The sequence below is a fragment of the Phaethon lepturus genome, unplaced genomic scaffold (assembly GCF_000687285.1).
Source record: "Phaethon lepturus isolate BGI_N335 unplaced genomic scaffold, ASM68728v1 scaffold43840, whole genome shotgun sequence".
In the NCBI taxonomy this organism is placed as follows: domain Eukaryota; kingdom Metazoa; phylum Chordata; class Aves; order Phaethontiformes; family Phaethontidae; genus Phaethon; species Phaethon lepturus.
Window position 1 is genome coordinate 37191 of NW_010513451.1, and position 27453 is coordinate 64643.

At 39.9% G+C, this 27453-nt stretch overlaps 1 protein-coding gene across 2 annotated transcripts in view; it reads left to right on the plus strand.

Annotated features, from left to right (window-relative positions):
• RC3H1 (ring finger and CCCH-type domains 1) overlaps nt 1-20120 on the plus strand; it is a 34587-nt gene extending 14467 nt beyond the window's left edge. The window contains exons 7-19 of one of the 2 annotated variants that reach the window (XM_010290164.1): nt 503-621; nt 2750-2862; nt 6012-6293; nt 6579-6796; nt 8112-8488; nt 9590-9754; nt 10509-10661; nt 13815-14025; nt 15130-15220; nt 15346-15481; nt 17492-17662; nt 18260-18375; nt 19605-20120. In XM_010290164.1, coding sequence (XP_010288466.1) covers nt 503-621; nt 2750-2862; nt 6012-6293; nt 6579-6796; nt 8112-8488; nt 9590-9754; nt 10509-10661; nt 13815-14025; nt 15130-15220; nt 15346-15481; nt 17492-17662; nt 18260-18375; nt 19605-19755 — 2303 coding nt within the window. In that variant the 3' untranslated portion in view covers nt 19756-20120. Of the gene's footprint in view, nt 1-502; nt 622-2749; nt 2863-6011; nt 6294-6578; nt 6797-8111; nt 8489-9589; nt 9755-10508; nt 10662-13814; nt 14026-15129; nt 15221-15345; nt 15482-17491; nt 17663-18259; nt 18376-19601 lie in introns of both variants that reach the window. The other variant, XM_010290170.1, reaches the window with a different exon arrangement.
• Nucleotides 20121-27453: the final 7333 nt, after the last annotated feature.

The window sequence follows — 27453 nt, forward strand, 5'->3', positions numbered from 1 at the left end:
TCTGATACATAGATTTGCCTTGGGACGTTTTTCTGCAAGAAGCATCAGTTTCTGTTGCATTCAGTGACTGTGCCTGCGTGATCCAGGCCAGTGGTGATGGTGTTTGTATGGAAAGATTTTAACTAGAGGAATCTGAGTGCGAAGAGGGATTTTTCGGCCTGATTTTTTTTTCATTATGTGCAGAGTTTGTGCAATGCATTTACTCTGGAGTTCTTGTGAGATATGAAAGCTCTGGTAAAAGGAGATAATTTGACATGCTAATAATAGTCTTGCTGGCTCATTTGATATTTTGTGTAGTTTGATCTTGAGTCTATAGTTAGCTTTATCCCTCAAGTGGTATGTATCCCTGAATTAAGGTGCTGAACTCTTTTTATCTGATGACACATGTTTCTGATAAAATCTCTTTAGTTGTTTGTGATACTTACGGTTTCTTTGCACCTGGTTCTGGAAAATCCCTCTGACTTTTCTATTTTATATGCTCTGCTTGCTGTCAATGCAACAGATGCTCCACCTCCGACATGGGAACAACTGGAAAATGGACTAGTTGCTGTGAGGACTGTGGTTCATGGCTTAGTTGACTATATTCAGAATCACAGCAAGAAAGGAACAGATCAACAACAGGTAAAAGCTAAATCACTTAGGAAATGCTTAGCCCTAAATTTTATCAGCTGTATCCAACAGTAGAGGTTTACTAATGTTGTCTGGAGAGTTTTGGTTTGAGGAGCTGATAAAAAAGTCTGCTGCATCATATTTATCAAACAAGACATTTGCACAGCGCACTAGGATGAAAACAGTCTGATCCAGCTGCAAACTTAAGGAAAAAGATATAAAGCCCTCCTGACTAGAGGGTGGGGGAGAGAAGCTGGAGTGCCTAGCACTGTGATTTGTGGGGATTTTCTTGAGTTTGCTTTAACATGAGACCTTTCAGCCAGATGGCTCTGTGTTAGTGAAATTGTTCTTATACCTGTGCTTAATGGTCTGTAAAGTCTAAAGTTTTGGGAAAACTTAGAAGATTAAATAGTTTGAGTTGGAAGGGACCTTTAAAGGCTATATAGTCCAGCTCCCCTGCAAGGAGCAGGGACATCTTCAGACTAGAGCAGATTGCTCAGAGCCCCGTCCAACCCGACCTGGAATGTTTCCAGGGACGAGGCATCTACCACCTCTCTGGGCAATCTGGGCCACTGTTCCACCACCCGGCCAGTGCTTCCCCCCCCCCATCAAAAAAAAAAAAAAAAAAAAAAAAAATTTCTTCTATCTAGTCTAAATCTACCCTCTTTCAGTTAATATAAAATTATTATTAATAATAATTATAATTAATATAAAACTTAATATAAAGGTGCCATCCAAGTTCCTGAAACAATTTTTTTGTTTCAGAAATGAAATTATGTTGCCAAATATATATGTTGGCTTATATCATAGTTATCTTATCACATGTTTCTTTGATCTCACTTTGTTGTATAGCTGCTGCTGAAAGACAGAGTTGCTTGTCATGCATCCCTACTCCCTCCCTTGCTTTGGCACTCAGCCTCTTGGAGAGCTGGTTCAGGGAGCTGAACGAGTAGAAAGATTCTCTCTGCCAAAAAAAGAAGGCAAAATCAGAGTGAATTATGTTTGCTGGTTTACCTTTTTGCATGCACTGGGATGCCTAATGAGCACTGTTACTAGCAAAAGGAAAAGCAGTAGGAATACACAAGTGGAAATCGGAGTGGGAAAACCAGTGAGGGTTTTCTGCTCTGGTAAGATCATTTGCCTAGCCCTGGTACATGCTGTGCCGCTTGGAAGGGAACCCAAAGCCTCCCAAGTGGGAAAGGGGACTTCTGCTGAGTATCGGGTAGAGTTTTGTTGTCCAGCAGCAGTGGCTAGCAGAGGGTGTGCAGCTTATGTACACCCTGCTAAAGTCCTTTTTTCACTACAGTAGATGTGGGGCGAGGGGGAGAACGAATCAGTTTGCGGAGGGCTTCTTACAGATTTACATCTTTTGGCTGAGTTTCTCAGAAAGCAAGAGTTTACTTGTACAGACCTTTCCCTTGGTGGGAACTCTGGTAGGGTATTTCTGCCTCTGGTTTAATTCTGCCATAAAAACTAGTAATTGTAAATGTCTTGGAGAGACTGGCAAATGGGTATACATGCAGACAGCAGGGTTGCAGTTAGTCATTGTTTCTTGGGAAATTTAACTAAGAAAAATACAGAAGACAGCCCATACCTGATCTGTGTAGGAGTAAGATTGCATCCCCAACTATTGATGGAAATAATTATCATAGGTAGTTAAGAGATTTTTAGTCCAGAGTGGGGTTAAAAGTGAACTTGATGAGAGATCAAAGGAATATTCAAGTGCCATTTTGAGCTAACAGAAAGCTCAGGGAAAAGTAACTGACTAAACTGAATTTATTTTCAATCTACTAGAAAGTTTGATGAATCTTTGGCAATTTCTGATTAAACGTGGTCATTTTTTCAGCCTATATCAGTGTCTGTCCATGTAACTGCTTCCTGAAACATACAGCTGTGTTCCAATCAAGCCCCAGCAAGGAATTTGAATAAAAATGTTTTAAAAACCTGATAGCAACTTAGTTGTCAAAATATCTACTCTTGAATCTATTAGTTCTGTTGAAGAACCAAACAAGAATACTGTTCCAGTCATTTACTTCACAGTAGTTACTTCTGGAAGATTTAAGTGGTAGGAATTATCAACAGCTTTTGGTTTTGTGCACTTATGTTCTGGTATCTCACTGGATTTCTTTAACTTTGTCAGCCTCCTCAGCACAGCAAGTACAAGACATACATGTGCAGAGACATGAAGCAGAGAGGAGGATGCCCCCGAGGGGCCAGCTGCACCTTTGCACATTCACAGGAGGAGCTAGAAAAGTAAGTGTACCTCTTAACGGTAGGAATCAGTCCAATCATTGTTTCAGCTTACCCATAAGAGTTACTAATCGTATGTAGGAAGGGGGAGAGGAGGAATAATTAGTCTGTTACATTAGCAAGAAATAGTGTGAAAAAACTGTAACAGCCATCTCTTAGGTTTTGGAACTGTTTGTTCTTAAATATAGAATATTTTGCTTTGTTCAGCAGCAATGCAGCTCTGAAAGATTGATGTTTACACACGTGTTATTGGAGACTTTGGAGGTGGGCTGTTTTTCTTAAGTGTGACTAAACATGCTGTTTGACTGCATCCATTATGGACGGTTGTGTGTATTTCTCATTTTCATATTCAGGTGTGGGAAGTAGGTTGCTGGCAGTTTTCCAGATGTAGGGGTTCTGTTGTTCTTCTGTGCTGCTAGGGCTATTCAGAGAGCTAAAAACAAGCATTGCAAGTTTTCTTTCTGCACAGTTATTCTCTGAAGCTCTTTGACAGATTGCATATGCAGTAACTTAAGTAGTTTAAAGCTATTGTTGATGAGTTAAACAATGGTGGTCATATGAAATCTACATTAAATAAGTTACATGGGTTACAGATTTAGAGGGGGTACCCAGTTATCCAAGAGCAAGCTGCTGCTGCTGTTCTGAAGGTTGTTTTACTTTTTGTAACTCAAATGGATTATTTAAGAGGTAAAAGAAATAAGTGTGTGTTATGCAGCCTGTAGAACTTCTTACTTGTTTTTTGGGCTAAAATCATTAACTTCTTCCGCGAAAAGGCACTTTTTTTTTTAAATCAGAAGAAAACTCCAAAGATTTGGAAATGGTATGCAGTCTTTTTTACTTAAAATCTAAAAATCGAAGCATCAATATGGCAGTTTGCTGCCAGCATGCAGTGCATAGGCAAAACAGGAAGAAAAAAGAAGCGGAGCCACGTGGTGTTAGAATGACCAAGGCAGTTATTCAAATGAAAAGGGAATAGGACTTTGATATTTGTGTTCTGCAGAAACAGTTGAGGTTTTTCACCTTTTGTCACACTGTTGAGAAAATGGAGATTGGTTGTGCTGGTTTGGATGGTTAACAAAGGTCAGTATTAGTGCCTCTGAACTAGTAGTATGTATTAAGAAGGACTGTTCATCAGCTTTGCGGGTGGAAGAGGTCTTATTTTATCCAGACTGGCTTGTATGCCTGAGTAATAATGTTGTCGTGGGGTGGAGTGAATGCTTGTTTGGTTTCAGGTTGGGGAACTGGGGTACTTTTGAGTTCTGATTCTTCCTTGTACCTTTTATCTTTGCTTAATTCCCTTGAGTAGACATAGCATTAGTGTTACTCCTTTTAAAAATGTTTAGTATGAATAATATGCACTGCTGTCGCTGTGTGGTTCCTCTATCTCTATGTAAAGAGATAGAAACTTAAAGTTTGCAGGAAGGTTATGGGGGTGTATGTTGTCATGCCTTAGATAGCAAATTATAATCTAGGCTTGCTTAAACAGCAGCTGATTCCCCTTTTGGCAAGGAACAGAGACCCAATGTGCATAGGCAAGTACTAAACTTTTTTAGATTATTTTTGTCCTGCACATGTGGACGCTGCAACAAAGATTCATAAAATTGTTCAGAAAAATCCAGAGGACAGCAGTGTGCAACTTCTTTTTCTATCATGAAGGGTGCTATATAAACTCTCCCTGTCACCTCTGATTGAATGGATGTCTACACACGTGTGCCTCCGTCTCTTGAGCATACTGTTGTGCTCTACATGAACGGGCAGGGATGGCCAGTCCTCCTCATCTTGCAAGTTGTGTGCAAGTCTTCACATAGTCAGGAGCCGTAAGACACTGCACCTCTAAGAAACGTGATGGGAGGCAGATGTCCAGAAGTAATTGGCAGGGAGAACGTGGCAGTGGTTTCCTAACCTCCCGCTGCCTCTTTGCAGGGAGAAACTGTTTTGGGTATTGAGCAGGATGCCAAAGTAAAGCAGTAAGTTCAGCCCGGGGACCTCAATTCTGTTCATCTCCATGTGTCTAGCTGACCTGCATGGCTGACGTGAGGTGCCAGAACAACTTCTGAGCAGCTTATGTTTAGAAAACTGTAGTCTGTCCCTACTCAAGTGCTTCTACTGTGGTGATAGCCTGGTTTGTTTGCTCCCTTTTAATGCATTCTGAATGATGTCCACTGTCAACACTATGTAGCTTGAATTTATAGTTTGATTATGTTGGTAAAGATTAATCCAGCCAGGAAATTGGGGTGTTGATGGTGAGTTAGGAAGGTGGCTAGAAGATAGTCGATGAACAGCTGAAATCTATATAGCAAGATTACACTTGGTCTGACTCTATACTTGGTCCCATCTAAAAACCAAAACAACAATAAAAAAAGCCTTTTTGCCTCTGCATTCCTGTTAATGCTGTGCGTGTGGGCAAATGTAGAGTTTATCTGAAGATTGAGTAAGAGAGTATAACTGCCCCCTTTTGTTTTCTGCAGTAACGTGTGTACCTTCCTAGTCTGTGTTACCATCTCCTTTTTGCTTGTTAGGTATGATATGAAAGTGTTGGTTTCAACCCTGTTGAAACCTTCTTGGCATAGGAAATGGCCTCTTGTTCCGCAATATAAACAGCAGGAACACTCAGGCCTACAAATACGCCCTCCCACTTGCATTCTGGTATCTAAGCTAATGGCAGGATGTTTAGTGGAGGACCTTCAACTCTGGAATTTGATCTCTTCATTGGTCCAGTACCATCTGTCTGCTGATTTTTGTGGAACATGAGTTAAAAGGCTTATGTTTGTTCAGACTTAACAGAAGCAGTTAAGATTTTTGGAATTACAGTGTGTTCATAGAGTTTTTATCTCTGCAATCACTTAATTTATCAAACAGCACAGTGTAAGCTACATATAGGTATAGCAACATAAATCTTAACAAACTGCTTTAAAAGATACCACGTGGCAATAAAGGCTTGAGCAAATGGTACAAAGGGGAATCTGTTCATCTTTTGTCGCTTTAATTGTCTGCTGTTAGTTGCTTCTCTGAAGAAAATAGGCTTATAGCCTGTGAGTCTTACCCTGAAGCTTCTGTCATTATAGGTAGCATCTGTGTGTGAAAAGCCTTCAAAATGCAACTCCTTTTAGTTTCTTGTTTCCATTTTTGACCTGTGGTTTCTTTCTCTGAAGATTCCGTAAAATGAACAAACGTCTGGTTCCCAGAAGACCCCTGAGTGCCTCCCTGGGCCAACTAAATGAGGTGGGCCTGCCTTCAGGAGCTATCCTCTCGGAGGAAGGGGGAGTGGACTTGCCCAATAGGAAAACTTCTGCTCTGCCAAATGGAATTGTGTCAACAGGCAGCACAGTGACGCAACTTATTTCTCGAGGGACTGACTCCAGTTACGAAACTGCTCTGAAGCCAGGGAAGATGGACCATCTGAGTAGCAGTGCCCCTGGATCCCCTCCTGACTTGTACGGGTCTTCCTAACTGTTGTTCAGTGTCATGTGTGTAAATATGCAGTAGAAACGAAGTAAACCCATTCTGTGGGAAAGAAACAGAACAGGGCTTTGGGGGGAGAGGGGTTGGGGGTTTTTTGGTTTTTTTTTAAGGGATTAAAGAGTAGAGTAGAAAACTACAGCTAAAACTCTAGAGCTGCTTTACTTCCTTGTTTGCTTATATCTTAATTGGAGGTGGTGGTGTAAGCCTTTAGAAGGTGGAATGTAGACAAAGAACAGTGTTTCTTTCTACTGCTTTAGGCTGGAGCCTGTGCCCAAGAGCTCTATTTCTGCCTTACCGGTGAACCCTCATCCTGTGCCTGCTCGGGCACCGACGGATCTGCCTTCAGTGTCTGTCACTAAGCAGTTGCAAATGGTACCACGAGGGTCTCAGTTGTATAACGCGCAGCAAGCAGATATGTTTTATCAAGATCCTAGAGGAGCTGCCCCACCATTTGAGCCAGCACCCTACCAACAAGGTAAGTTTGAGACCAAGCAGTCTGTCTTTCATCTTCATACTGGTTTTATTCTTTCTTGCCCTTCTGGTGTTTATCTGAGTTCTTAAGTTGGAAGTTCACTTGCATATCATGTGGACTATAGGCACTAATGTGGTGATGGCATAGTAAAAGGGAAATCGGCAGGCTTTTTACATCTTAACTGAGGACTTTAATGCCAGTGAAAACAGAGGTTTGTATCCATCCAGGGTAGCAAATCCTTCTTTCTTCAGTTTTTCCCAACTGGGCTAGATCAAGGATCTAACATGGTAAACCTTAATTCAATTTAACTTGGGGAGGAAAAATGGAAATAAAACTTAGCCAGCAGAGGGGTAAAAGAAAAGGTATGGCTATATATAAAGACAGGGGATGATTCTTAGGCAATGTAAGATTAGAGAGAGCAATGATATTAAGTGAATTTAATGTGAAACTATAATAAGGAATGGAACATCAAAAGAAGTGGAAAGAAGAAGAAGCTGCCCTAGGAGGGGAGGGGACACACACGCGCCCATTTTTGACAAAGTTGCAGAGCATTTTGAAGGAAAAAAATAAAGCTTATTGTGTGCAAATGAAGATCTGAGTTGTCCACAAAATTTGATGCACACATTGTTAATGGTGTGCACATATTCGTGCATATTTTTAAATTATCTGAAGATCCCAGATAGATTACTAATATCTTCATATAGCTGGGAGATGTGATCTTGGAAGTCTTTGATTGACAGTGCTGAAATTTCCTTCAAGAAAGGTAGAATAAATGTTTGGATAACTTTAAATTCAAATTAATCCAAGTTTCTTTACAAAGGCAGTGGCTCTGAAACGTTGGGACAAATTAAATTTTAGTTATGTGGATAAAGATGTACAGGCTAATCTTCAGTTTACTTTTTGGTTCTTGTCTAGCTAAAGCATTCCTATCAATCTGCAGAGACATTCTAGTGAATTATTTCTGTTTGGTATGCTAGTAGGACTTTTCTGGCACCTGTGGTGGACTCCATCTCGCCATCTGTTCTCCAGCTACTGTAACCTTTACACCTTGCTGGTATCTTATTTAGATAATAAAACTGTGTCACTTGAGTTTTGGATCAACTTTTGCTTTGTCAAAGTTTTCTGTGGTTAATTTTTGAGTAGAAAAGCAGTTAGACAGTGGGGACAAACAATAAATGTGAATTAATTTATACCACTCTCTTCATGGTACTTGTAGACTGGAGTGTTTGAAACAATTTGGTTGTGGACAGTTGTGATAATCACTTTCTGTATCTTGTTTGTGTGTTTTTCTTTTTTTCCCCCTCTTGCTCTATTTCAGGAGTCTACTATCCCACTCAGTCCATGTCTCGCTTTGTCCGACCTCCTCCATCAGCTCCAGAACCTGGTCCACCTTATTTAGACCATTACCCACCCTACCTTCAGGATCGTGTGGTGAGCCCACAGTACACACAGCCGCAGCAGTACCCTCCTATGGCACAACCCATATACCCACCACACTACGACAGCCGTCGTGTATATCCCCCTGTCCAGCCATATCAGCGAGAGGAGATTGTCCGAGGAAGCCCTGTACCCATTGAAATTCCACAAGCAGCTGTACCTTCCTACGTACCTGAATCCAGAGACAGATACCAGCAAACAGAGGGTTATTGCCCAGTGGCTCCACATCTCAGTCAGATCAGACCTTCGTGCCACAGGGTATGGTTTTTATATTGTGTTTTTGTAGTTGGTTGAGGGAGAAAATATAAACTACTTACTGCAAAAATATTCAGCCTCTTACGGTGATGTTTTTTGTGAGGAATTAAAAGTTAGAACTTTAAGGAGGGGTACATTTGATGAAACTGATTAAAAACTGGAAGGCAGTTTAGTTACTGGTCAACTCTGCAATTGTAATGATGTTAATATGTAAAAGAGCAGGCCGCTACTTAGTGCTTGAAGTAGAAAAGCCTTGTAATTAATTTTGGGAGTATCATATGGCCCTGACTTCAACAAAAATTAGGCTGGAGAGGGCCACTCTTTCTCGTGCAGGTTAAATACAGCATGTGCAAATGGTCATGTGTGCATTCTTGTACAGCCCATCTCTGTGCCTAAATAAATAAATATGCAAACATATGTCCCTTGATAAAGGAACTAAAAATACTGCGCTTCCAAATGTTTTCTCTTTAAGATTCCTAACTGAAGAGTCTTCCGAGCAGAAGTGTACAAACTTGTTTGGTAAATCACCAACTGGAATTGAGTCCTGTAGAATAGTTGGACTCATGTAGCTGTCCTTAATATTGCTGAGTCAAGGAAGCATTTTTAACATAGCTTGTAGATTTATCAGTTTTGAGTTTGACGCATTTGTGGGATGTTTAATTCTATTGCAAAATGAATGCTAAGTGAAAACTAACTGTGACTAGGTTATGATCTGTAGAGTTCTACCACTTTCTGCCATATGACTGAAATGGGGACTTGCCATACTCCAGTGGAAATGACTCTGTGTTCCAACTTGGCAATGTTGAGCTACCTGTGAGTTAAAAGATTAGCTGAGTTAGTTGAGAATCTAATCAGTTTTAGGCAAATAACATTCCCAGCCTCTGGGGTGTCTTGAGCTAACGCTCTGGCCAGTGTACAAACATGTATGTCCTATGTTAAACATGAAAGTTAACAGATAGACTTTGTTAAGCGATTGTTACTTATTATTGTAATGATACTGTCTATGACTGTATTTTCCTTTTCTTGCAATATATGGTTGCCATATTTTGTTTGGGATGTCAACAAATTTTTTTAAATTACTGGTTCTGTGCATTAATGCTTCAGGAGCTTTGTAACGTATTTCTGTCCTCATTTCAGCCTCATCCCAGCCTGGATGAACTTCACCGGCGAAGGAAAGAGATCATGGCCCAGCTAGAAGAGAGGAAGGTGATTTCTCCACCTCCTTTTGCACCATCACCAACCTTGCCTCATCCTTTTCATTCAGAGGAGGTAAGCATATTTTGACAAAAATGTGACTTAGGAGCACATTTGGAAAATACTTCGGAGTTTGTGTGTGCTGATAGGTGAAGACAACAAGAAAATTAGAACAGTACAGTGTTAGCATGTGTTTGGGGTGGAGGGGCTACCTTTTGTGCTCTAGGTGGGAAGCCCTTACAATGCAGCCTCCAGTCTCTCAGTTGGCTGTTGATTATCTGTTCTACCACTGATACTAAGCTATCTGCTTTCAGTACAACCAAGAGAATTAATTTTGAGCCGTTATTAACTGAAGGTACCCTGGAGGTATTTAAAAGATGTGTAGATGTGGTGCTTAGGGACATGGTTTAGTGTTGGACTTGGCAGTGCTAAGTTAATGGTTGGACTTAATGATCTTAAAGGTCTCTTCTGACCTAAATGATTCTATGATTCTAAGTGGTCAGTCTTGACGGTTACTGGACTTTGCTCATTTGCTTCTGACATGTTCAGAATTAAGTAACAGCTTGATAGAGGTTTGTTTTTTCAACCAAGGTCAAAATACCACTTTCGTGCTGGCCAAATGAATAGTCAGCACTGGGAGCGTAGCCAAGTGATCAGAATTTCACACATTTCATACTTGCCATGGCCCAATTCCAAATGGTGATGTATCAGATACTTTCTTTATCTTGGTGTTTTTCTTTCAAGTGCACTGCTGTTGAACCTAAGTAGCGGTGGCTGTGAAGCTGCTTCTTCCCTTCACTTACAGAACCAGATTTTTGTTTTTGTACAGTACTTGGATGAAGACCTGAAGGTAGCTGGGAAATACAAAGGAAATGACTATAGCCAGTACTCTCCCTGGTCCTGTGACACCATCGGCTCCTACATTGGAACCAAAGATGCAAAACCCAAAGATGTTGTGGCAGCAAGGAGTGTGGAGATGGCGGTATGTAGGGATTGGGGGAACACAGGAGAAAAGCTGATCCTTCTGTGGGTTGGGAGGGACTCTTTCATTTGCTTTCTGAGATGACAGCAGTGCTTGTTTTTAAGCTCAGAAGTGCATTGCAGTCAAAGAATGCTTTTGCAAGTGTGCAGAATGCTTTGCTTTCGAAGTTATGAACAGTCCTGCATCTGTGTAGCTCTGTTAAATTCTGGATATAGATGCAAACTAACCACTCTGCTCTAAAGCCATGGATATCAAAAGATATTTTGCCATGTTTTTTTACACTTAGTTGAAATCCAAAAATTACTCTGGCAGCTTGTTAATTAAACATGTCCATCTGTTGTTTCCTGTGGTACTTTCTGTCAGAGGGAGATGCTGTAACTTAACTTTGTGCTATTAATTCCTTTTAAGCTAATTGCAACTGCTGTTAACAATGTAATTAGTTTTGACTTGAAGGAGTCTTTATCATTTGTGACCACAAGAGTACCCAAAACTCGGATGAAGCTTTTGACAGAAGCATAGTCATAACGTAATACTAGGCTGATTCTTCTTGAGGGCAATTTCTAACTCTATGCTGTGCTTATTCAGCCCTTCACTGAAGCCATGGGTGTCTGGCTGTGATCTTATTTTGTGCTGCTGCATTTTTGTTAGGTCAGTTTTGCAAAAAGGGGCTCCTAGGGTGTCATTATTGGTAGTCATGAATGTAGAAGAAAAGAAATAGGATTTGGAAATACTACCACTATTTTGTTTCTTCCTAACTTTTATGCACCACTCAGCAGCAAGAAGTATGCTCGTAGCCCTTGCAAGGAGAAAGACATTCAAGTCTTCATGAGCAAGGACTGTTTAGTTTGAGGGACTATTTTACAGAGATGCATCTGTTCTTCTCCTTCACCTCTCATCTGCAAGTGTGTGCTGTCATCTTCTGTTTATATATTGTCACTGTCATGGTGATGTTTCTTTGGCCAGTAAGAGGAGGGGGAAGAAATTTCTATCCAGAATTTTTTCTTTTGTGGACAGGTGCTCACCTGTTGCAACCACCTAACTAAATGATAGGATTTTTCTGTCTAGCTTCTCCTGTTTCCCCTCTGCCTCATTAGAATTAAATGCATCTGGTTTCTGTCCACTGCGTTTCTTTCCTGTAAGATCTTGAAGGCACTGTGTGACACAGGAGCAAAAAGGAGGCTTTCTCCCAGAAAAAGCAGAGCAAGAAAAGGCATTTCGTCTGCAGCTTTGGGTTTTTTACATGTGCTTTTGCTCTGTCCTACACAGTGTGTTTTGCCATGAGTCATAATGCTTTCACATTTTACCTGGGGAAATACCGAGATCACTCAGAATCAGCTTATTGCTGTCCAAGTGGCAGCATTCAGCAACGAACAAACAGCTCTTGTCTTTCATCTCTGCTGCTAGAAAACTGTGCAAACAAACTGGAACTTATTTAGAGGTAATAGGGTTCTGGAGGAGCAGCCTCCTTTTTCATTGCTAAACAAAGTGTTCTTCTGCACAAGAGCCAATTTTCAGATAAGTAAATAGGATCTCTGCTCTTCAGTTCTTGTCTTCTCACAGGAAAAAAGTCTCAGGAGACCTTCACTGCAGACGGCAAGTGAATTCTTACTTTTTTTTATTGATCATAATCTCTTATGAGAGATTCCTGTTTTTTCAAGGATCAGAATAGAATCATCTGAGAGTGCATAATGCTGGATTTTATGCAGATGACATTGCAACTTCACTACGTGTTTTTCCCCCCACTCAGTAAATGGGAATAAATTAAAATTGGTATTAGCATCCTACAGACTGAAAATTAAGTTGTCTTTTTCTTTCAGAATTCCCAAGTAGATGCTGTCTAATGTCTCTTCCAATTTCAACATGTTACATTTCTTGAGTTTAGCTCCCAACTCAGTTGTGACTGCTGTTTTCACCCTTTATTCCTGCCTTAGTTATGTTACCTGGTCTGATTCTAGTAATCCTTATCCTCACTGAAAGCTTGCAGAGTTTTATTTTAATTTTAGACTGTACTGAAGTTTTTAGCCTTTAACCAGTCTTTTTTGTGTAGTAGCCCCACTTACCTTGTTCTTTTTGCTGTACGCAGCACTACTACAGTTTTATTTCTTGAGCAAAATCTTAACTCTATTTTGGCAATTCTTACCATGTTATATTTTCTGGCAGCTAACAGATAGCTTTCCCATTTAACTAAGTGTCTTTCCCTTGGTTTTTTTGTTGAGTGTTTATTTCTGTTACTGTTTTGTGTTTATCTGTGTTTATCTGGATGTGGTGATTATTGAGGGGGGAGTATATTTTTGTTTTGTTTCTTTTGTGCTGAGGAAGCTTTTTTAAAATTAATTTTTATTCATGGAAACAACCCATTGACTTGTGGTTTTTAAGCTACTTGGGTGACTTCTCCCAAATCTGGCCTAACTTTATCTCAGGAAAAGCTTTGTTAAAAATCTTTATAATAATCTGTTGTTTCTTCTTCTAAGTTAAGTCAAATGGACTTAGCTAAATCGAGCTTGTTTTCTGTGCACATCTTTTCCTTTCTTGGTAAAGTTCTTTGAGTAGAGATAGAACGTTTTATCTGGTCATTTGCTGACCCATTAAGGTCTTTGAGTCTGAAGCTGATTTAGAAACCAGAATCTTCCAAGCAGTACTACTGCCTAATGAAAAATGTGCCTGAAAAGATGTACAAGACATGACCAAGTAAGTGCTGTACTGAATAATTCCCATTTTGAGTCATCTCCAGGCTGTTAAGATGATACAGTTCTTAACACTGGGCTTCAGGGACATGTGTTTTAGACTTCAGTAGGAGTATGTGTTCCTCAGATGCCCACTGACCTCCTCTTTGACTTTATTCTGAAAGGTGTTTTTTTTTCCCTCATTAGACTTTCTCTGTCTTAATTTCCTTTTGCTGCTGCTCCCTTGTCTTGGATTTGTTCACAATCGTGCAGCTATTTCACAGTTGTGGTAGTAATGGTCATCTTAAGTTACACCATTGAAGACACGTCACACTAACAGTGGAGTTGCAAACTGAAGAATAGGAAGACTAGTTGAGGGATGAAGGGAATTCACAAGAGAGACTTACTATGCTGGTACCAGCTGCTTGTAAAAGGAATGTGATTTTGTTCATTTCTAAGTTTTTGACTGCTGCCTTTATGTCTTGTCTAGAACGTAGATAGTAAAACCATGCGTGACCAGCGATTAGACATGCAGCGAAGAGCAGCAGAGACTGGTGATGATGACCTCATTCCATTTGGAGACCGACCAACTGTGTCGAGATTTGGGGCGATCTCTCGTACTTCCAAAGCGATGTACCAGAATTCGGGTCCCATGCAGGCCATGGCGGTTCAGGGAGCTACTACCAAATCGATCATTTCAGGTATGTGCTCTTGGATTTTGCTGGCCGTTGCTATTTTGTTTAGTGCTACATTGTAGTGCGAGTTGAAGGCAACCCCTGTAAACTTGTTTCTTGTCTTAGAAATATGTTACGCCACTAAAAATAACTCTAGGTAGGGCTACGCTGAGAAGCCCAAAGAAAAAGGCTGCCACTGCTTCCTGTTCCAGGTTTGTGCATGCGTAGTGTATGTGCTTGTGATTTATTGCTGTCTGGAAAAAGTTACTTCGTTCTGCTGGTCTCTGAGATGAGGTTTCTTTTAAATCTGTTGCAGTAGAATCAAGAAACTTACTGCTTTCTTAAATACATAATGCAAAACCATCATAATGAAGTACCATAGTGCACTCCTCCTTTATGGATAGTTGGTGCTGAAAGTGCAATACAATAAACATTATCGTTTTGCATAATGTTAGGCAAAGCAAATAAAGTAGGAGTGGTTTATTTTCTACACATCTATTTTTCTAATCGCATGTATAAGTATGGCTGTATATCTTACTCCAAAAGATGGCCTCTTTCTTGAGGTGCACTGAATAACCTTAAGAAAAGAATTATAATCCCGCAAACTTCATTCTAGATTTTTTTCAGGAGTTAACTTCTGGAAACAAAACAAACTCATTTGCTTAATTCCAGCAGTAATTTGGTAAACTTTATCACAGGTAGTACTCTGGCTTCCCTGAAAGCTTAATCATCAAACTGGTGTTAACTAGGTATCTCAGAATTATCAATCAATTCTTGAGTCTTTTAGGAACTTCAGTAAAAAAGTAATTGCTCTCATGGTGGCTGTGAGTTTGTTTTTGTGTCCCCATTCCCCTGCGTGTCTGAAGTCCTTCACAAACTCATAGGCTCTGGAAGCTGGAGCAAATCTTGTTGGACATGCCGGAAAAGTCATGCACATTATGCACGTGAGACTAGTCACACATGGTATTTTTTGTGTTCATTTCAGCAGAAGAAACATTAGACTTCCTCACTCGTAGAGGGCTGATCTTCCTGGTTATTCTCTAATTTCTGTCCAGTTCTGTATATTGGCTGAACTACTTAAAGGATAGGTTTGTAGTAATGCAACATGTTTTTCTTCCTGTTCACTGACAGACTACAATCCTTATGGAACTCACGGTGGCTGGGGAGGCTCTCCATATTCTCCTCATCAAAATATACCTTCTCAGGGACGTTTCAATGACAGGTAGGATTGCTTTATTTTTTTCTTTGCCTTTTTTTCTAACTTTTCTTTATATTTTTTTTTCTGTGCCAGCTGAGTAAAGCTTTTTTTTTTTTAAACTCCTTATTTTTGCTTTTCTGATCCCAAAGGGAGAGACTGTCCATGTCAGATGTGGCTTGTCATGGGAAACAATTGCCCTCAGCGGAGCGAGAGCAGCAGCTGCGCATGGAGCTGCAGCAAGTAGACCATCAGATTAGCCAGCAGACACAAATGCGAGGCCTAGAGGTTGGTACCGATACTTGGAAGAGTGGTGAGGGGTGGTATGGAGAGAGATGAAGCTAGTAAAGCTGCTTCTCATGTGTTGATGATCATTCTCTTGACTGTAACAATACTCAGTAACAGTACTTGATTCTGTGATGCCAGGCTTTGGGGACTATGGTAAAAGTCCTCTCTGCTTAGCAGCAGAAGCTTCCCCGCACTTCACGTGCAAATCAATACCATAGTTGAATCTGCACTCTGTGCTCGTTCATGTTTGCTTTCATTCTCTCTTGTTTTACTTCCCCTCTCTGTTCATCTGTTAACTCAGGGGCAAACTTGTGGCTTAGATACCTGTTTCTCTTGGCTGTACTGCCATTGAAAATGTCTGACTTTATGTACAGAAAGGTGTGATCTTCATCTCTTTCGTGTTTGGCTTTGTGTTGTACCTGTTTCTTACTAAACAGTGCAAGCCACAAGAGTCAAGAATACAAATATTGAAGATACTTAGCTTGAAAAATTAAAGCTTAATATTTTGTCTCCCTGCTTAGAAGAAATGTAGTCGCTTGCAACATGAGGAAAGATGGGAGTCTGCATTTATAAAAGAATTAATGAGCTGAAATCTTTGTGAGACACAGGAGAAATGTCAAGCTGTAATGCAAGAATTGCTTTAGCAAAGCTTTAGTTACTTTTTGTTTCCTCCCAGGAAAAATCAGTAAATATTTACCAGAAAACTATTCTAGATACCTCAGCAACCATTCATATTAATGTTTTCCCAGAAGGAATTGCTATAAGTAGTGGCTAGCAGCTTCTGCTGAAGCTATGCTTACCCTTAGGTAAGCATAACACATGTTATAGAGGAGAGTTATTGCAGATTAGCTGTAAGAGCTCACAATTCTTAAGTCACAGCAGCAGTTACAAGTAGCATGCATTTCTTAGTTAGCTTGAAGCGTAACTTGTGTTCTTGTGCTTTTGTTTGGGAACAAGAGGAGAAAAAGTTTTAAATCTTGCATGTCTGCCTTTGCCATAATAGAGGAGTATTGGAAAGTTGCAAAACCTGTAAGTGGCCTGTCTGTCCTGCCCATTATTACAGTGTGTGTGTCAGTGTTAAATCTTACGTAGTTTTGAGCCTTGATTTTTACCATCATTTGAATTTGCGGGAAGTAATGTTATTTTGAGTAATAACAGCTTTCAATTTATCTCTTGTGTTCAAAGCTTCAAGTAGATATTTGAAATCCAGGAGGCTTTATTGATTTACCTGTTACAAGGTTGTAGCAATCGCTTAATTCAGTCTGAGCATGAAGAACTAGATGATTTTGCTTTCTTCTCAAACGAATGAGCATTTCTACTTGTAGACCAGCCAGATGTTTGGTTGTGTGGAGTAGTAGATAGTGTGTTTAAATGCAGAGCATGCACCTATGGAACTGATTCCCAAGTATTAACAGATTTTTGGAGTGGCTGACGTGGTTACTGCTTTTACTTGGCTGCTAGTAACTTGCAGTTTGTGAATGACAGTAGTCACTTGCCCTTCTCTCTTCCTGTACTTCCTAATCTGGGTCAGTAGAGAGCGACATATTGACAACTGTGTCACTCAAGATATCTTATATTTAGTAAGAGTACTGGCTCTGCTGTAGAATTTCAGAAATTGTACTACTGTAAAATAAAGTGGCAGATTTGCTTATCTGCTCTTAGCTTTTGTTCAACAAACAGCTCACGAGAGAGAGTTGTGTTTTTGTTCATGTGCTTCATCTTAGTTTTGAGAAGGGAGTGGTATATGGGGAAAACCCATGCAAATTTATTAGTGAAGGGTGTTTAACACTGCTTGTTTAAAAATGAAAAGACTTGTCTGCATGTAAAAAATGCAATTTTAAAAAAATTTAAACTTGCATTGGCAGTGATTTTGATTGGGACCCTGTTAAGGACAGAGAGAGAAGGCTTTGGTTTTGCAAATAAACAATACTCTAGTTATGGTCTAGAGCTCTTTCTGTGCTCGGTGTGTTGTGTGCTCAGTTGTGTATGTGCTTGGCTTTATGCATTTAGGCTGTTAGTAACAGGCTGCTGTTGCAGAGGGAGGCGACTACCCTGGCAGGCCAACCACAGCCCCCACCCCCACCTCCCAAGTGGCCTGGGATGATCTCAAGTGAACAGCTGAGCTTGGAGCTACACCAGGTGGAAAGGGAAATTGGGAAGAGAACCCGTGAGCTGAGCATGGTGAGTGCTGTGGGGCTGGGAGGCAGAGAGGTGGAGAGCTGTGTAGCTGGCTGCAGCCCTTTCACCCTGGCAAAAAGGCTCTCTGCTGGATGACCACAGCTGGAGTCATCCATTTCCCTCTTCACCTCTTTATTCTTCAAAACCTCCTGAGAATTTTTTTGATTCTTCTTTGTGAAGAATTTGAATTCTAGCCACTTTAAAATATTCTGCTGTTATTTTGTCACCATTTAAAAATTAGTGTGGCACTGAATTTGTTGAAAACTGAATTGTCTCCAAGTTCACTGTGCCGTGAGTTGTGTAAACTGCTTTAACGTCGAAAACGTCATCTACAGGTACAGGCTAGCATTCAGAAGTCTGTGTGCTGTTACGGTCTATGGTCTTTGCTGCTTGTTACAAGAATCATCGCTTCCTTTCAGGAAATACTCTGTGCTGAGAGGATGAGCATATCTTACTGAGTCTGTTTTCTTGTCTCACAGCTTTTGTGGGTTACACTGTATGGCTCCAATTTACAGGCCTTCATCACCAGTCCCAAAGGATGAAGTTTCAAATTCTTGTGACACAATGTTAAAGAGTTTTTCTTCTGTCCTTTTTTTGAAGGAGAACCAGTCTTCACTGGATATAAAAAACAAACTGGGCACCACTAAACAGACAGAAAATGGACAATTAGAACCGCAAAGCAAGGTTCCAGCTGAGGACCTCGCACTGACATTCAGGTAGCATGGGTCTTTCAACCTTCCTCTTGTGCAACAGGAGAATGACTTAATCAGGGTCACTTTGGTACATGAATAATACCCCTTGCCTCACATTCTCTGATGGGTAAGAATCTACTAGGAAAAGATTATACAACTCAAGTTTTTATAGTGTGAGCATGAATTAAGGGCCATTTCAGCTGATCAGTAGGTGAGCGGAATGAGACTGTACATCAATTTAAGTCAACAGAATAATTGCAATGTTTGTAAGAACAGAAGTTCATCTAGTAAATACTGGATGATTAGTAGGGAGGAGCAGGAGATAAAAAAACACTATAAAAGAAATCTTTATCTACCGTTTTAGTTTCAAAGAAAAGAAATGTTCCAAATGTGAGAGGAAAGTTATGCCATCCTGCTAAGGTTTGTGATGTGGATGTCTAGGAAAGGTATGTAATTTCGAAACAAAGTTCACTTTTACTTGTAGGCAGTAATTTTTATCTGTGTAGATCCTGGGATTGATTTGAACTCAGATTTGATAGTCAGTTGAAATAAAATGTTGGCTAGGAGTGCTGGAAATCTCTACACAGCAACCATTTTCAGATGGCTGCAAGAATCTGTGTATTCAGACTAATACTTTGAACAGAAAAGCTCAAATACTGCAAAGCTTTCGCTAAGTCAAGCTTTCATAACTTCATGTGAGCAGTTTGGAATCTGGATATTCTTGCAGAAACTGTATGTATTCAGAAAACTTCTCAATAGCTTATGAAGTCCCAATCCTTGAGTTCTGTGCTGCACCGTTAGATTGAGGCCTCCAGAGTGGAAACTAATTTTTCCATATGAAATTCTGGAAGTGATGAAATTGAAACAACTGTTTAATTTTTAAAATGAAAAAAAGAGAGGTGAATGATCCAGATAAGTTAAATATTCTGGAATGTGTGCATTGTACAGATTGATACTGTATATCTTGTGGTATATACTGAAATACTTTGCAGAATATAACTACTCTAGAAGCCTAAAAATATGTAGTCTTGTTGGTTTTGTTAGCCTTATTTTAGTTCTTCCTGGGAAGTACCTGCAGCACACCAGACAACCTATTTATTATACAAGGCAAGTCTCTACATGTTTATCCATGTTCACAGCTGTGTATTGAGATGCCGCAGCAACACATATTGAAGCCTGTAAAATAAATGAAAAATCTGAGTAACTACTTCTCTTCACCCCCTCCCCCTTTCTCTTCAACTTTCTTTCAGCAGTGATGTTCCGAATGGATCAGCCTTGACACAAGAGAACATTGGCCTCCTGTCAAACAAGACGGCATCTCTCAGCCTGTCAGAGGACCCAGAGGGAGGAGGAGACAACCACGACTCCCAGAGAGCGGGAGTTACGCCCACGTCTGCTCCATGAAGTGAGGCCAGCCTACCCCAGAGTTTCTTTTGCTGGGGTGTTGGTAGCTTCCATCACGTTTTTTTCCAGGGGTGATTGGAGAAACCCAGGAGCAACAGCAGTAGCAGAGCAGCAGGTCCAGAGGCAATGTGCACAAACACAACTACTAGAAACAAATCCTGCACATAGTTCACATTAACGCATTTTTTAATTAAAAAAATGAAAATTAGCAGTATCTGCAAGCGATTCAAATTAAATTTGTTTTTGTTCTGTGAATGAACTTTATTTTAATAACTTTGGACGCCTTGGATCCCAGGGCTTAAAAAAAAGATATTATATATATACTCTGTTTGATTAATTGTATGATCTTAATGAAGTAGGTTTTTTCTTTTATTTTGGTATTATTACATACCCAGTGCATAATTCCTTATCACGTTAATTTCTCAAAGACTAAAACAACCTGGCCACTTCCTTGTATGGTTTAAGGGTAAACAAGGAATGAGGGTTAGAGAGTAGCTGTGACTTGTAGTGTCAAAAGATGTGCAGCAAACTGCATTCTTAAAAGAATTCCGCCCATTGTGGGTAGGAACTGAACCCCGGCTTGTGCGAGACTGCTTGCTTAAATGATTTCAGTTTAAATTACAAGTGGCAGAATCTTTGCAATGCAACAAGTGCAGTCCTTCGTGTATGTCCCAGCACAGCGTGTGTAACTAAAGAGGATATCTAAATCAGTGTCCAACATAACGTTATTTTATTTGAAGGTTGCTGGCCTTTTATTTTCTGTTGGGACTAAAGAGGTCAGCAGAATGCAGACTAGTCTACTACGGCATGGGTGTTTCTGAAGCCGGTTAACTGGGGCTTGTGGTAGAGAAGCTTAACTAACCAGTGAAGGTTGTGCAGCCGTGACCAAGGCAGAATGTCTAGAAATAGGGAGTAGAGAGAACATAAGGTTATGCAGTTGCTGGAAGGATGTTAACTGCAGATGAGCTGGTAACCCATGTTACTTCATCCAGTGTTTGCTGGGGTTTTTTTTTTTCCCCCTTCTCACTATAGCTTTAAAATAAGCTTACCCAAAGTCCATACGATTGAGTTGATGCAGAGGCACTAACTGACCTCTGCCTTTTGAAACAGGTCTTTCATGTATGCCTCCTTCTCAGCAACTCTTGCCTTTGTGTTTTTTTTCATTGCTATTTTAGTAGTATTGTTAAAAAATATCTTCTATAACCTGATTATTTTTTTTTATTTCTTTTGTTCAGTGACACATCAGTTATTTAACTGTAATGCTGTTGTGAGGGCCTTTTACTGAAGGAGACCAACATCTTTGATTTGTGTGCATCAATGATGGCAATATTTAAAAAGCAGAGGGGAATTTTTATTTCTTTTTTGAAGTTGGCATTGTTTCCGGTCTGTGTGTATTAGTATTTTGACACCTGAGAATCAATCTGTGGCTTGTCTGCCACTGCTGTGGTGAATCTTTCCTAGGTTCCCCTTTCTTAAAAAGAAAGTTGCATCAAAATGACCACTTGAGGTACAGCATGGATCCTGTCTGAAGTAGTTCAGAAGTGCTGAAAAGCAAATTTTGGTTGTTAGATCTAGCGTGCTACTTCTTCAAATAGATGCTTTGTAAGCATAAGCTGGAGAAACGGTAAGCCTTTCTAGATGTTTTCTTTAAGAGTTCAAGAAATGAAAGAAATTTTTGTTCTTGCTGCACATTTTTTGACACTTGACACGCACGGGGGTGAGACCCTGTAAACAAAGAACTCTGTGGAGAAAGATTTTGAAGTGCTGCTCCCTCTGCACCTTCTTGGCCTGTTCTCATTTTTTTTCTTTCTGGGTTAGACTACTAAATTGGAAAGCACTGGTTATGTAATAAATTACTGCATTGCTTTGGTTGGGTAAAGCAAGAGTTAATAATTTTCTTGGGTTTTAGTTTTTTCCTTAACCTTAACTCCTGCTGAGGTCATAGCAACCTTGGGCTAAGCTTTGCATTCATCATACTGTTAAATAAAACAAAATGGGGGGTGGGAGGGGATACAGTCCCACTATTGCCTACCAGTAGGAGAGTCCAAACAGAAGACTCTTTTGAGTAGCAATTATTTAATTTGCCCAGTCAAGGCACCGCGTTTATATACTATTTCACATTGAATTTGATTATGCCCTACAGACCTGGCTGGTCAAGGATTTGATACACATATTGGCTTGGGATTCGAGCTTTCTTTTTTATTTAAATAAAAATTTATATATAAATATATATATACATATATACATAGTTATATCTGTATATATATTGGGTATGTTTTAAGAATTTTTTCGCATGAGCGCAGCTGTTGTGATCAAATGTCTGGGAGGTAGAAGCACTGAATGAAAATAAAGGCATTTTTCAGCGCACACGCCCACACTTTCCATATGTCTTCGCACGGGTTTATTTCGCTCTTAGTTGAACTTTGGCCTCTTAATTGCCAAGAGTAGTTTTGGAGCTTGCTTTTTTTCTAACCCCTCTTACCTTTTGGCAAAGAATCATCTTTGCACTAGAAGAGCTTCATCTACACCTTGCCCCCATCCCTCCGTATCCGCTACTTGAGGCCTAGCGTCACAGCCGCTCCCCTTTGAGCCGAGCAGAGCTAGGCTGAGGCAGTTTTGAGCCCATCAGGTCTGTTGCTCTGTTCTCTGCTCTGGGCATGAGGAGGATTAACGTGTTTCCCTGGCAGCCTGCTCACAATTCGACTGACAACAGGCAGCGTGCCCTGTTCTCCCATCCTTAAGTGCAGAGCACCACGGTCAGGTCAGCCTTCTCATTGGTGTTTTTAATTAGTTTACTTCTTCCTGCTGTGGCTTTAACGCGGGGAGCTCATTTTAGTTGAGATGATTAGTGCAATATTCCAGTCTAGGAGGATGAGCCCAGAATGTACCTTGTTTGACTGCAGTAATTCTTGGTGTAAAATGAATTTTCAAAGACGGTTATGCTATGTTTGAATCTACATATTCATTTTCAACACTAAAAACAAAATGTCAAAAACTTTTAACCTTTTATTACTTGTGCCAGCTAGTTTCCTTGCCAGGTTAGGAATTAATTTTTTTTTTTCTACCTTTGCTCCTGAGACAAATTCTGCAGTAAGAGCTATTCTGTTTGCTGGCCTGCATATGGTGAATGCTTCCAAAACCCGTGGATTAGACGGGAAAACTTACTGTTGGTTTTATTTTTTTATCCAGCTCTCCGTGCTGTACTTTGTGCATAGTGTCCTTGTTGTGATCAGTGTGTCCAGGTGAATGCCCTGTTTGCCCAGTATTATAGTTTGGCTTGTTAAATAGTTTGTTTAATATCCAGCAACAGTATTGATTTTTGCTTTGGGTTTTTTTTCCCCTCCTCCTCTTGCCCTTTCCCTGCTTCTGTGGAGAAGTTCAGTTGATTAAACAAGTTAAACAGCAAAATGCAATGTGTGCTTTTGAGTCTTTCTGGAAGCTGCACCTAAAATTTTCCCTTTTGTCTGGAAAAGCATACTAGCAGAACTGGGAGGGCAGACAGCTCTACACATAACAGAACCATTGATGGTTACAGCAAATAAGCAGGGAATGAAAATTTCTTGGGTGGCCCTGTATCCTGCTACATTCCTTTCTATAGCCCATCATTGTCCCAGTTGTACAGGAATGGTGTCCACCTCAGTGAAATAGGTCTCAGCTAGAAAGTGCTTTAGTTCCTTCTACTTGGGCAAGAAGAAACAGTGTTATAATGGTGTTAGGGCACTACTGCATCATTTGGTAGGCAGGCTAGATTTTTCTACTGTAGGAGACAACTTCGAACACTGGTGGATACCTGGGTTTCAGCCCCAGCACAGACAAACTCCCCAGAACAGGAAGCTTCAAGTGTTAGTAAAGCTTTAGTATGTCAGTGATTCAGTCGGTGTAGAAATTATGTTTGTTTGTTCTGTCGTGTTACTCTTCTCTTCCTCCTTCTGTCGTCATCTCTTCTGCCTTTCCTATGACCTAGTTCTCTTTCCTTAATAGGAGAAAGTTCCACTTTTTCATCTGCCCCTCTTGTGTACTATTGTATCCGGTCCCATTTCAGAGAGGATTTTTTTATTTAGATCAAAGCACCTTTCAAACTTGCAGCACTGTTACCCCTTTCTTAAGTTCTTCTCTGTCTACTTTCTTCTGATCCTTATTCTCTCCCTTTTGTCCACACCTTCCTTCCTTTCCTTCTGTGGCTTGCCCATACACCCTCCCTGATTGTGTAACAGTGACAGCTTGCTGCCTCAAAACAGAGCATTCAAATGAATTCGCTTAGCCAATAACTTCTGTGAAGTTGCCTTTTCTAATGGTGTTATTACTCAGTGATGCACAAATGTGATATTGCCCCTACTGGTAGGCAAACAGGGGATCTGTATAAACATGGTAAACTGCTGTTTTTCTTTAAAGGAGAGCCAAAGACTTGTGCTTTACACTTTTTTTTTTTCCTGGTGTAGCCATTTTGATTGTCAAATTTTTGTAGGGTTTTGTGAGTTGACTGTATTATCCTAATAACAATTTACAAAAATTAATGATTGTCAAGCCTTATCCATGTATTAAATTGTGGAAAATCATTCCATTTAGTCATACAATTTACAATGTACTGAGATACATCTGGGGTATTCTGACATGTTTTCAGTCTCTCATGCACTCTCTCAGCTGACAGAACGGCTCGTTTAGCAAGGGAGAAGGAACATAGGAATGTTATATAAGCAAAGAAACCTTGTCTTGAAGTGTTGGAATCTAAATTGAATACTGATCTAAAATGTTTTCAGTTACAGTAAAAGGTAAATCTCTGTTGCAAATGCGGCTGACATTTGAGCCCGTTAGAACTGGAAAGACTTGTCAAACTGTAGCATTACGTTAAATTAGATGTGGAAGAAGCAAACTTGTATGACGATATTGTCTCTTGACAGAACAAACTAGGAGTGAGGCTTTTCATTGATAATAGAAGAAAGCCACTTGCATTTCCCATCCTTGATCTAACTTAAACTCTTGCAGACTGTTGCTAAGATTTTTAGGTTCAGAGAGAAACTTTAAGTCAGAATAGCGTAAACCCTCATTTCCATTGCCATTTATAGCAGGAGTGCCAGCTCATCTTCTCTGTTCTAAGTTGGGGGGAAAACAACATATAAGCAGCGTGCAAGTTTGTGCTTCTCTGTATGAAGAAGTTCTTGTAGTCCTAGAATAGACAGAAGGAACACAGCGCAAGACTGGGGCATGATGTTACCTTCATATTCCAATTTAGTCATTGTTCAAAAACACACAGTTCCTATTTCTGCCTCTTAATGTTGGTAGCACTGATTTAAAAACAACCAAAAAAAAAGTCAGTGTGTCAGCAACTTAATTTTTTGTATCACAATAAATCAATTCCCCTGGGTGAAAAAAGAGGAAGCAAAAGTTACTGAGTTGTCTAAATGGTAATTTAGACATGAACTGGAAAAAAACATCTGTCTTGCTTGAATAAATATAAACTCTGAATTTATGAGGAAAGTGAAGCAGCTCTTCTGAGCCAGCTTTAGGTAGAGCCTTGGTGCTAACAGATGGGTGGTTGTTACTTGTGGTATACGAGCATACAGATTATGTAGCGCAAATTGAGTTGTTCTCTGATCAAATATAATCTGAAATGTCAGAAACTTCATTGGGGATTCTCGTTTCCGTACTCAGCTGTTACCAACTGCATTCTTTTCTGTTGAAATGTCAGGGGGGTGAAAGAGGCTAGACTAAGTTAGTTCAAGTTATACCATATTAGTAAGCTATTTTGGGGAATGTTATCCCAGCGCAGTGTCCTTATACAGTTAACGTGTGCTCTATATTCTTGTGTAGGAAGAAGAATGTAACTGCTTAGTGTTGCCAGAGTCTTCAGGGCGCTTTTTGTGATGCAGGTAGAGCCTTGATTAGCGGGGAAAGGCTAACAAACTTAAAATGCTGATTTTTTTTGTTACAATTTTATTTCCCAGTGGCAATATGCTGTGGAATCTCTTTGAACACTATAGTAAGCAAAGAGGGTGCAGCTTTTTCTGAAATTTCTCAATAAAAAGAGCATGTGGGAATGTGGATTTGCCTGCATCAGGAACACCCCAGTCATTTGAAACTTAAAATATGTGACCGTAATAATCAAAATTGGATGCCTAAATAATTAACTGATCTTTCCCAGGTAATCTTTGCAATTCCAGTGAGTTTGTGTATGATTTCAGGGCAAATTGCCAGGTGTTCAGTATTTGGGAATGTTTAGGTACCCAGCTTTATCCAGCAAGGCAGGTGTCTTTGGATATACAAGTTGGATGTTTTCATATTCCAGGAAACAACTGATTCTAAGATGTGAAAGTTTTAGGAAAACACAATTAGCAACTTCAGTTTGAAAAATACTGTCTTGGGAAAGATGGAAGCAACAGGTGGTGCAGGGTCTCTGAAAATAAAAAGCATTAGAGATGATGGAATTACATATGAAATGTATATGGGGAAAATATATCTGTAACCAAAAAAGAAAATCTTGTGGAGTATTTGATGTTTAAGAAATTATTTGCTGCTTTGTAATGTTAAAAGGACTTATTGATAACTCTGTGGCAGACAGTACTCACAAGTCTTTGGCATCCAAACCGGATTGTGTATTGGATGGATCCCACAACTGGATGTGTGCACTGACATCTTTTCGTTTTAAAAAGCTAGAAATAAATTGATAGCAGCATTTTATAAATGTATAAAGCAACCTGAGACAGGAGAGAAGAAACCCTGTTCGTGTCGCAGCTGCTTGCACAGTTTACAAATTGGTACCTTTAATCCGCAGCCGCTCCTCAGTGAAGCTGCTCTAACATGGGCAAATCTAGTACATCAAATTACTTTCAGTTTTTTCTAATTTTAGGGAGTTCCCATTACCCCTTTGGCCTCTGCTTGCTGTGTAAGCAGCCTCTATGCTCAGAGGAGTTTTCCTTGAAATCGGCCTAGCGACTGTGCTGTAGCTTGATGATTTTTCCCTGTTTTCTGTAACCGATAGCATAGCATTGAGTTCTCTCCCCATTTTATCTGTTGCTGTGGGGAGGAGGAGGAGAGGCAAGGCATGTGTGGGAGGAGGGAGGAAGAGTTGTGGGATCTTCTATATGACAGGTCCCACCCCTTCTTTGAAATAATCTACTTCCAGTTGTGGGATTTCTCTGTAGGTGACTTTTTTCCTGTTTTTTGTAAGCCTAGCTTTCTTTGATCTTGTTAGTTCCGTACAAGTCTCCCCGAGACATTCGGCAGTCATTATCACCTTTTTGGGTGGAGTTTATTTTATTTCTTGGTTTGTTTGGTTTTTTAAAATAACTTTTTAACATTGGTGCATATATGCTTGGGATAGAGCTCATGTAATTTTCCAATCGTATTGATTGTATGTGATTGTGCCCTGCAGAGGTATATTTAACAAAAAATAAAATAAAAAGGATAGTCTAGGTAATAAAGGAAACCATGAGATTTGTTGAGTCAGGTTATGAACTATTTCTTGAATTTATTTAGGATCCTGGATAAGTGAAATTCCCTGTCTGCTGTTCTCATAAATGAATGCTAAACAAAATGTCATGAATTTTCTGTTTGAACTGGTTTTTTTCTTGCTTTTCTTCTCCTTCTGCTGTTTCCCTCCTTTCCTGCTTCTCTTCCCCATCAAAAAAAATCTTGAGCCTTTATGGAAATGGCTGACTCTGGGTTGATATTGTGAATATTTATTGTTTGTAACTATCAAAA